Genomic DNA, 11,604 nt, shown 5'->3' on the forward strand with positions numbered 1-11,604 from the left:
AATCAGATAGAAGTAGAGTGGTAGAAGACTACTGCTTTTACATCCCTTTATATTCTATTTGTAGACTTCTGCAAAGCAAAAGGACGTTATGTTGTCACTGTTCTCTCAATCTGCCAACAATTCAGAGCTGGTTAAGTTGCCATTTGTCTCTCATGCTATTGTTCTGATATTTTCAGTCTCACTAGGTGCATATTCTGTATAAATTAATTAAGTGTAATTCTGTGTCACTTGGAATATCTACTTGAATATCACAGTTATAAAGGTCTCAATTTCATCATTCATATCCTTTATGTTTTTCAGGCAGCTAAGCAATTCTTATAAATTCTTATAAAACCAGTAACAAAGTACAGCAAAAAAGTGTAAATTGTAGTCCTTAATTGCTTAAATTTTGAAAGAGATTTTTCAATATTATTCCAACCATTTGTCATTAGGATTCTGTTTTTCATTAGGGAACAGAAACTCACACACTTATAAAATACAAGCCCAGAGAAAGTTCAGTCTCTATATTTGTTTGGACTGGTCAACATGAAATGAGGAGTCAATATGATAAGATTAGTATGAGATAAGGAGTTACTTACATGTACCAATGTACCTTCCCACATGAGCACTCCTTACAAATAATAAGTGTGGTTTGGTTTAGGATGGGCCTTTGGTGCTGGATTTTTTTTGCTTAGTTTATGTGTTTTAAGAACATACCTATACAAAACTGATGAAAAAGCTAGAGTAGGTCAGAGATCAGGCTGTCAACTGATTTCTGCTAGTTGTGTTGCTTTGACTTGGTAAAAACCAGCAGGATTAAGCAGGCTTTCATTCTATGGTAATGGCAGTATTGCAACCTTGAAGGATGACTGCTGAGCACATTCCCTCAATAAAAGGGAAGGAAACCCCTCTGACCAATTATCTGTGCAGTGAATAATGAAGTTTTGAAACAGAGCACCAGTGGAACACACTATACACATACCTTCTTATGTGTGAATGTGTACAGTGTATGTAGTGACCATGTATGCTAAGGCACTTATTAGTTTTCTTTTATAAGCTTTAATATAACATAAGCATTCTCATTAGTTATATACTGGGTCTGCCACAATCAAATCAGCAGATTTGCCCAAGCGAGATTCATCTTTCATCCTCCAAATTTGTTAATCTCCTCACATGAGGTGAATTAAACTGTGTCCTTTACAGTAGAGGAAGGCTTTCCTTGGGGGAAAAAAGTAAACAAGACAAGTAAACAAAACTACCAGATGTTTCACAGAATGGTTTGAAAGTCCCATGAAGAACAAACATAAAAATTATATGTCCTCAAGAAAAAAAGTCTCCTCCTAGTCCCAAACTGTAGGTGGCTGGCTTTTCCAGGGGAAATGAAAACCTTGTTATGTTCTTTATAAGAGGAAGGCATTTGTTTACATGGGCAAAACCACATCAGAGCTTGCTAAGGAAACAGTGATGTTCTGCCAGTATTCTATTAGAGGTGCTACATAGCATTAGTCACTCCTTGTGTAGCTTTGAACTACTACTACTACTACTACTACCACTACTACTACTACTACTACTACTACTACTACTGGTTTGGTGTAACTTTTCTGACTGACATCTGTGACCAGACCTGTCCTGGCTATGAGGCAATGGTAATTCTGCCCTAGGTGTTGGCCTGTGCTACATCATGTCCTGGGATGTGAGTACTTTGTTGTCTCATAATTGTCTTATGCTGAGTCCTTTCCTTTTAGCATGTTTTTGACACCATCATCCTGTGGTTCCTTCATCAATTATGAAACAATAAGTGTTTCCTTCTGCTACAATCCTGTCATTTTAGCCAAGGGTGCCACTGACCAATGCTTTTCTTTTTGATGCAGTGTGCCATCTGGCAAGGGATTGCAGGTACAAAGGATGTGTGCCATGTGCACACATGACCCTAATGAACAAAATGGGAAGAACAGCATTTTAGGCCAGGGTGCCTGTTCTATCAGTTTTGAAAGATGTGAAGGGTGTGAAATGGCTTCAAGAAGAGATATGTACTTGACAGAAAACATAGCATTCCTCCTGTCCTTTTGCAACACTGTGTTTACCAAATGCCAACGTACTATTTTACACTTGAGGAGAAAAAACCAGGCAAACAGATAAGCCTTGCTACCAGACAAACCGGGAGAACAAAAATTGCCTCCCTTCAAGTCACCTCATCTTTCTATCACTCTGTTCTGTTTATTTGTTTACCTGGAAGATCAATGGGAATATAGTGGCAGAAACGCAGCATAAGGTTTCCATTGAGGTGGTGGCAGCAGGGCTGGAATAGAGGTTGTTAGAGAGAAGAGCCCAGTTGTTTCCTGGCCCCATTAGTTACATTGCCATTCTTGCAGTGCAGGGTCTCTCAGTAGTAATGAACATGACAGCTTCAGAATTATGCACTGTGCCTTTTATACTTTTTGAAAGGAAATAACGTGTGTGCTGTACAGTCTCCTTCATTATGACAGAAAATCAGTCATACTGTTTTACGAAAGGATAAAAGACATGAATCCCATCTTTTTATCCTTTCTTTTCTTTTTTTTTGAGACGTGAGCTCCTATCGCCTGCCTTTCTGAAGAGAATCATTAGAATAAAAAGAACTAGTCAAGCATTGCCATTTGGGTTTACTCTATTTTAGCATGTGTCCTTGCTAACATAAAATAACATACTAATGTATTCTTTGCAGCTGGAGGAAGGGTGGCTGGATGATGAAAGGAATGAATTCTTAGAGGAGTTAAACTTGGAAATGTTGGAAGAGCAGCATAATGAAGCGATGCAGTACACAACCAATGAGGTGGAGCAGGTAGGACCACTACTAAACATACAATTTGAAATTTTTCTAGCTATACCTTTTTATTAATGTAGAATGAAACAGTGTGCTGTAAAACGGAGTTAAAGGCTTTGACAGAGTTCTCTCTCCAAATGCTGTGATCTCCTGCACTGTGCTGTATGTAAGGTAAAGGAGAACAATATATGCTTAGGCCCAGTATGTCAAGTTAACAAACAATTTAAGAGGGTGTGATAAGTGCAGGTTTCTCCTCTTCTCTGAACTCCAGAATAATACTGCTTTCCTTCATTAATTCTGAAGTGTTTGGGATTTATGATGTTATACTTCATGCTAGTTTTTATTAAACTGGTGCTAATAACACAAAGGTCAACTTTAGAGTTGGACTTGATGATCCTTTTGGGATGATTTCCAACTCAGAGTATTCTGTGAATCTGTGAATATCAGTGTAGCACCTAGAGGTGTGAGCTGAGCTAGGTGCCCCACTTGTAGTATGAATACAATGTATGAGCCAGCCTTGCACCAGGGCTTGCAAAACAAGATGGAAGAGGTGTTTAAATAAACAACAGGTGTTTTGTTAATGCGAGTGTATTTCTCTTATACCGACAGTGCATAGCTCAGCATTTGTTTTGTTAATGGAGACAAATAAGCTATTGTTAGCATAGTCTCAGCTTGCTACTATCCTGACGTTTGCCTGCCCATATGTTCTGTAGGCTGTGTTACTGTGGCTAACATACCATACAGTTTCATTAAGGGGTCTTCTCAGGTATTGTTGTGAAAGGTGTGAGTACCCACTCCTGGATCAGATTATCTGTCAGTATGCACACCTGTGTGGAGCCAAAGACATAAAATTCAACTTCTCCTGGCTTCTGGATTTATGCAGCTGGGGAGAAACTGGTTTTCCACCCACAGAACTTTGTGACTTACAATTTTTTCCCCTTTCTGAATTGCTCAGAGAGCCTGAGGCATTTTTCTTTGAAGTGAAGAGAGGGAGAAAGACTATGAGAGCCTTCTCTTTTCTGGAAACCAGGAAGCTTCTTTGACTTCAAATCCCTCAATGCTTGGTCCACACTGGGGGGCCTGAATATGCATTTAGTCTGTCTCCTCCTGACCTCCCCTTCAGCCTTGACACTGGGTCATTGAGAAGGTGATAGCTCATAGTAAAGCTCTTCCCTGTATATCAATGAAATAGTCACTGGGACAGAGACACTGACAGAATAATTAAGTCAATTATCTGAAATATGATAGACCAGATTACAAATATTTGATCTTATAAGCATTTAATTATTTACACAAAGTGGAATAACTCCAGGGTCGGGGGGAAGGAAGCCTTGCAACAGGATTCTTACCTGCCTTTCAGTTGTGACTCTCCTTTCCAGGCAGTGAGCAAAGCCTTAGTTTCTCAGGTTAAATGTGCTAACTGCTCCACTGCCAGCTACTTTCAGCTCATATATGGCATCTTGTTTATTGCTTTAACCAAAATTTTCTCTTGGATACCAAATATTTGCTATCAGAAAAACCACTTGCTCTTTGCAAAATAATTTCATTTGCATGGTGACATTTTCACACAAATCCCCAGTTCTGGTAGAAATTCTTGAAAAAGTCTATTTATAAACTCCTACTGGGCACTCACATTGCATGTTGGGACCTCTGAAATTGCTTTACAATTGTAGCCTTACACTGCAAAGTTCTTGTCAAGCTTTGGCTTTTTCACTGAATTTCGGTTGTGGATATTGTTAATTAGTAAACAGTGATATTCTGTGATGTGCTTTCACAGAACCCATTGAAATTGTTTATCCCCGTTTGGAAACTTTTGCCAAGTTTTGTTTTTTGTTTTGTTTTTTTTTTTCTTTTTTTTTTTACCATATTGAGATTTTATACTACTGTAAAGAACACTACACCGGAAAAAATTTTGGTCACTTGTGATCTGTCAGTATCTGATATTGCATTGCTTGAAGTAATTCTAGGACAGCCAGGCGTTTCTTTGCCCTTCTGATGAGTGATCGAATCATGCAAATGCAGCTTGGTGTGTAATGGGGCGTCAGTAATTTGTGACAGCTGCTGTCTCTCTAGACTCTATGTAGTGACTCATCAAGTCAGAAAACTGGTTCTTTACTCCTTGTTAGGCTGGGAAATCTAGCAGTTTCCTAAGGGGAATCACACCATCCATTGGAGCTATGAAACATTCTCATTGCAGCTGCCAGTGGCCAGGCTGAGTATCTTCAAGCTCCCTGATTGGCCATGGAAACCAGACTTGCTTTTTGTCAACAAAAACTTACTCCTCTGGCTTCATAATCATCTGTCATCATGAATCTTGAGAGCTGTAGGAATGAACACACTCTCTATCAGAATATCCTTCCAAATACAAGTCTGTTTTACAAGAATGCCCTTTTAACATTTAATGTGAGCTGTCACAAAAAAAATTTGGTACAGTTTGTAATAGAAGAGTCAAGTAGATAGTCATGTCTTTTCTGTATGTTTTTGACCTACTCTGTAGAATTCAATCAAGAATTGTATCTTCTCTGCACAGAATAGTCCAATAAGCCTCAAGGAAAGATGTAATTTTCTCCATTTTTATAACTCATTGTGTTCCTTTCCCTTTACAACATCATGGTTCATTGTGCAGCAGAGATAATTTTCAGAAGAATATCATACATTTGCCAAGCAGAAATTCTTATTGGGATTGTGGAATATATCAGAACCTATTAAGAAAAAGAAAGAATTGGATAAAAAATTATCCTAGTTCATTCAAAGCTGAAATACAGAGAAAATATCTGGGGAAAAATCCTTTTTTTGAGAGAAGCCTGTTTAAAAAGACCAGAATTGTTTGCAGAAGAGCATTTTCCCTTTTAGTGAACCACTGAAATCAGTTCCAAATTTCCCTCATGGTTTGAGTACCTCATGGTTAGCTTGCCACTGGAGATTGTTCTCCCTGTGACCACTCTCCCTTTCACTGTTGGGAGACTGACCAGAGAGCCTAGCTGTGTTTGTTAGAGCCTTCAGCTGAATCATACTGCCTTCAGACTTTAGTAGCAGTCTGCGTTTTGAGTCCCAATATAGATCATAAATTATAAAATAATAGAACAGTGTCTGAATTCCTGCAAGATTAGCCATTTTATAGGCAGGAATTCTTGCTAAAGCTGAAATGCAGAATCTTTTGAGGTTCATTTATTGCTTGATTGTACGCACCACTGGGTTTGCCTTCTCATTATCTGAGTTCTCACTGCAAAGATGAGGCCTAAGGAGCCCTTTGGTATTTCAAACAGAAGTAATTGTAGAAGAGATTGACAATGTATGTTTGAAAACAAACACATTGTTTGAAGTAGATAACACAAGAAAAAGCAACACATTGAAAATTGTGGATTCTCTCTTGTTTTTCAGAAGAGATGTAACATGGAATTAGGCTTGTTATCATTCAAAATAAAATGAAAATTATCTCATTCTGTAAAAGACTGCTCAGTTTACACATGTTTAGGAGCTCTGGAAAGCATGAAATATCCCGGACAAAAATGCCAAAGGCTACCTTACTTGAGTCACAATGGATTTTTTAATAAAGTAGATCTCAAAAACATGAAGCACAATAAATATCTGTATTACTTTCCATTTTCTTAATTGACTTAACTGCAAGTATCCTAGGGAAAAATTTAATGTGATATGGGTGTCAGCTTTAGTTTGGGAAAAATCTGATTGTATAGGCACTTGCTTTTTTCCTGAGGGAGCCCAGAGTCACTATCTGACATTCAGATGCCTGTACTATAAACACTAATATTTCACCAGATCAATCCCACTCATCTGGTTTTTACTTGACTCAAAATATGGGCTTTGTTTGCTTACATCTTTTGTGTATGCATGTTAATTCCAGATAGCGTAACTTAAGTAGATGGCAGTGTATTATATTCAGTCAGTATAAAGCAAGTTGAAGTTGAAGAAGCAAAGCTTAAATTATTGATAAAAGTGTTGTGGAAAACAAGAGCTACCAGTTCTGAAAGTGTTGATTGCATGGACCTCAACTGTAAAGTCTCTTCCCAACAACTATACAAGTAGACTCATTAAGTGTTTTTTTTGCAGAAGTGCTCAGATATATGCTTTGGGTTGTGTAATACCATGCAGAAGTCATCAGTGGAAGTATCATGAAGCTCTGCTTCTGTTAGCTGTATAGCTGTGCTAACAGATAAACCACCCCCTTTGGAGTTTTAGTTATATAGATGCAAATCGTGTTATATAACTCTATCAGAGTCAAATAGCATATCCTGACCCTCCTTTGTTTGGTCCTGTGAATGGGCCCTGCATTTGGAATAGGCACACAGATTCCTGACTGTTCTGCTGCACTGCCCTCCTGTCGTCTAGTGAAGCTGTTCTCCCTCCTGTTGGTAGCTCAATATTTCCCAGAGCAGGGAGAAATATGGATTGCACACTGCAGTGGCTGGGGTAAAGCTGCCCAGGTTGGAGTCACTTCTCTGCTGAAAGGTTTAGGGGCTGAGGAGGTTAAGACAAGCTGCAGCAGCTCCAAAGCAGGTGAGAGAAGGGAACAGAATAGCATATGTAGCAACACTCACCTGGAGGAGGTAAACTAGAAGGATACTAAATTAAACGTAAATCTCCTAAAGCATCTTTTCAGAAATTTTTAACTGTTTTTTCACAGACACTGAGTTCTCCTGGTGGTGTGTTTCTTTCAATATTTACTTTATTCCACTCATACACTGAATTGGGAGCAGAGGTTATTTTTGTTTTTCTGACACTAGACCATTATTTTTTCCTAACAGTTGAAGAAATGAAACCAGATGAAGGGTATATGATTATGAGGTGCACATGAAGAAAGGAGAAGGGATGACATAGGAGACATATTTTCATCCTATTTTATTGTTTGTCAAAGTAGATAAGAATGAAATTATGACAGTAGCCTCTTTAAGTTTGTTTCCTTTCACTGGGTGCACTGTACCTTTTTTCTCTCCTGATTTTTCAGTCATTATATATAATTATGCAATTATGCCTCCTAAAGGAGACATGGTGTTTAGTTGGTACTGTGGGTAGTCAGGTACTTGGTCATATAAATTGCACTCTCCATGATTCTTTGCTTATCTGGTTTGAAAAATAAAGTGTCTGTCTCTTCAGAGAGGTATTATCGCACATTCCGTGGAGTATAAATAGGTTGAGAATATAAATAGGTGAGGTACAATGAGTGGAGTGCTAACCAGCAGTCAAAAAGCTTGACATTATAGCCATGGCAAAGCATTTGGTGTTGTTCTGCACTTAATATTGAATTTTTTATGTTTTTATTTTTAAGGAACATAAACTCTAGCAATGGAAATAAATGAGTTTTCAAAAAGAGTTTCCAGGGATGAAATGGACTGAGGTCCTTCTGAGCAAAATCCTAGAATCCGAAATGAACACTTTTCCAGAAAAAGGCTACTGAACACAAGAAGTGTAGGAGCAGGCCATGGAGGGTGTAATGGAGCAAACTGTTCACTGTTTAAAAAAAGAAACAGTAGTCTTTTTGCACCCTGTTAGGTTGTACTCGTCATCGCTTCACTGGCTGCTCAGTGCTTCATTGGCTGCTTGCTTCGTTTGTTTGTGGTGATACCAGTACTGAAGCTTTCTCTCAAGTTTGAGAAGATTTCTGCTCCACCAGTTTCTGGCCATAATCCAGAATCAAAAACAGCTCACCATCTGGTGATCATTATCTTTAAGCATTGTAAAGAGATGGCTTAGCTAGAGAGGGAAATATTTCTTTCTAGACTTTAGAAGCTATGTCGCTAGTACTGTAACTCACTTTGCTCAGTATGAAAACCACAGCATGACTCTCAGAAATGTTTAAAAGCTATGAGCAGTAGGACTGCTGTTTAATGATCTGTTCTAATTTTGCTTAAATCAGATTCCAGGTGTTTAAGCAAAACAGAGCTGGAAAATATTCTCCTATAATATGATTTGCATTTGATAATCCTTTTGGTTTACTCATTTTTTTTTAGCCAAAGAAACATGAAGAGGAGGATGGCACTACAGACACTGCAACCTCATCATCTAATAATCATGAGAAGGATAGTGGGGTGGGACGGACAGATGAAAGTCTCAGAAATGATGAGAGCTCAGAGCAGGAAAATGCAACTGAGGAGCAGAACAGTGCTACCCTGCAGAGCAAGCGGGATCTGGGCCACAGCCAAGATACACTAGGCAGTGTTGAGCTCCAGTGCAACAAAAGCTTTGTGTCTGGGGAATACATTGAATCTGATTTCACAGGAAACCCAGAGGAGGAATGTGAAAGGTTTCGGCAGCTGTTGGAACTGAAGTGCAAGATTCGAAACCGTGGGGAGTATGATCTTTATTACACAAGCAGCATGATAGAATGCAACAGGAGAGAGCAAGATGGAGTGGAGCATGAGCTGCAGCTACTTAATGAGGAACTGAGGAACATTGAACTCGAATGCCAGAATATTATGCAAGCTCACCGGCTCCAGAAGGTGAGAGATCAGTATGGAGACATTTGGGCTTTACATGATGAAAGTTTCAGGAATTATAACACCAGCATAGATGTACAAAGAGGCAAATTGGATGACATCATGGAGCACCCTGAGAAGTCCGATAAGGACAGCTCCAGTGCCTACAACACTGCTGAAAGCTGCAGGAGCACTCCGCTGACTGTGGAGCGATCCCCTGATAACACTCTCCAGAGAGTGATCAGCATAACCAACAGGAAAAACCTGAGGACCACAATTGTTGCCAATCAGTCATCCTCAGGACAAAGCAACAGGGAGACAACCTCAGCCAAAACCAAACCCACTGAGCAAAACAGTGCTGCTGAGAACACAGTGCTGGCGTCAGAAAGCAGCAAATTCACAGAGCAGGAAAGGCAAGGCAGCGAGCACATTCCTTATCTATCTCCATATCACAGTTCTTCTTACAGGTATGGGAACATACCTGCTCATGCAAAACATTATCAAAGCTATATGCAACTGATCCAGCAGAAGTCTGCTGTGGAGTATGCCCAAAGCCAGCTCAGCCTGGTGAGCATGTGCAAAGACTCGCAGAAGTGTGCAGAGCCCAAGATGGAATGGAAAGTGAAAATAAGGAGTGATGGGACGAGGTACATCACAAAGAGACCAGTTCGAGACAGAATCCTGAAGGAACGTGCCTTAAAAATTAAAGAGGAGCGCAGTGGGATGACGACAGACGATGACACGATGAGTGAGATGAAGATGGGTCGCTACTGGAGCAAAGAAGAGCGGAAGCAGCATTTGGTGCGTGCTAAAGAGCAGAGGAGGCGGCGGGAGTTCATGATGAGGAGCAGGCTGGAGTGTCTTAAGGAAAGTCCACAGAGTGGCAGCGAGGGCAAAAAGGAAATCAACATTATTGAACTGAGTCACAAAAAGATGATGAAAAAGAGAAACAAGAAAATCTTGGACAACTGGATGACAATACAAGAACTGATGACACATGGTGCTAAATCCCCAGATGGCACAAGAGTGCACAATGCCTTTTTATCAGTTACTACTGTATGAACACAACTTCTAACAGAGAGTATACTACCAGTTTAGGTAGAGTACAATTGCCTCGTTCAATGTGGCATTTTTATATATTTTGTGACTGTTTATAGTTTGATCTTTTTGTAAGCAAAATGACCTGGTATTTTTCATTTGTTTTTCATATAACAGTACCTTCCTTATCTGGCAGTCTTTCTTTATCTTGCAATATATTCATATTATTCATTTGTAGAAAAAAATAGAAAAGTAAAGCAAAAAATTTCCTAACCTAGTACATATCCTGTAACTTAAGATCCGGATTTATTTCTCTAATTTTGCTTTTTCTACTTTAGTAACAATACAATACCAAACCAAAATGCTTTATACTGTATCCTTGGATTAACAAGTTTTGAAGTTTTACATCTTAGATAGAATCTTTTCATAAAACATATGCCACATCCCATCATATAGATAAGAATGACATTTTTCCAACTACATATTTTACAGTACATTTAATCTGTAAATTGTAATTGTATTTGTACAAGTAAAGTGTAGGTGGGCAATTCTCCTGTGTTATGTAGTGGCATTGGTCTTGTAGCTGGGCAGTATGTGATAATTGTGAAGATGAAAGAGAAATAAATTATTGCTTATCTTTAAGAGAAAAAAAAAGCAGCAAGCATTGTTTTATTTAGATTGAAAATTTGCCTTTAAGTATAAGCCATTTCACTGTGCATAATATTTACAGCATACAGAGATTTCAAGAACAAAGGACACAATTCCATAGGATATTTCTTATGAATTGGCTTTTAATTTTGCAGAACACATAGAATGAGTGGGTCTTTTTATCTTTTCCTTACCTGTTATTATTAATTAGTTAAATGATTCATTGATGTATTACTGTGTTTTAAGATGTTAGGTAACTGCCGTGAGTCCTCTCCCTGGCTGAGCTTGCTATTTGTTCTACACATACAAAACATGAACACAGCCTATGCCTAATTTTGAGCCAAATCTCATGCAAGAAAAACTAGCAGTGACATTTTCATAGAATGTGAGTTAAGGAAAAACAGAGAATGAAAAGCAATGAATTGAGTTAAGGATGTAAAATTATTGTTGAGAAGCATCCAAATAATTTAAAAGAGCCCCAGTGGGAGCTAGCTGGAGCCCAGGAGCAATGGCAACTTGGTGTCTGGGTGCTTGATGGGACTCCCTGACTCTCCATGCAGCAGAGGCACATCCACTGCCACTGGGGCATCTTCTGAGCTGCTGCAGGAAGCTGAAATGACTAGTCTTGGGTAGTCAATGGGGTTGAAGACCTGGCCTAATAGCTCCATTTTCATTGTCCCTGTACTTGACTCACAGAAGTTCCTA

The 11,604-nt window shown here is 39.0% G+C and overlaps 1 protein-coding gene across 2 annotated transcripts in view; it reads left to right on the forward strand.

The window, feature by feature from the left end:
• The window catches only part of PDZRN4 (PDZ domain containing ring finger 4), a 240,802-nt gene extending 229,897 nt beyond the window's left edge, over positions 1-10,905 (forward strand). For both annotated transcript variants that reach the window (XM_014871145.2, XM_088165542.1), the window contains 2 exons: positions 2,684-2,800; positions 8,749-10,905. In XM_014871145.2, coding sequence (XP_014726631.2) covers positions 2,684-2,800; positions 8,749-10,275 — 1,644 coding nt within the window. In that variant the 3' untranslated portion in view covers positions 10,276-10,905. The remainder of the gene's footprint in view (positions 1-2,683; positions 2,801-8,748) is intronic.
• The last annotated feature ends 699 nt before the right edge of the window (positions 10,906-11,604 follow it).

Source organism: Sturnus vulgaris, chromosome 5 (genome assembly GCF_052056855.1).
Source record: "Sturnus vulgaris isolate bStuVul1 chromosome 5, bStuVul1.hap1, whole genome shotgun sequence".
Taxonomy (NCBI): domain Eukaryota; kingdom Metazoa; phylum Chordata; class Aves; order Passeriformes; family Sturnidae; genus Sturnus; species Sturnus vulgaris.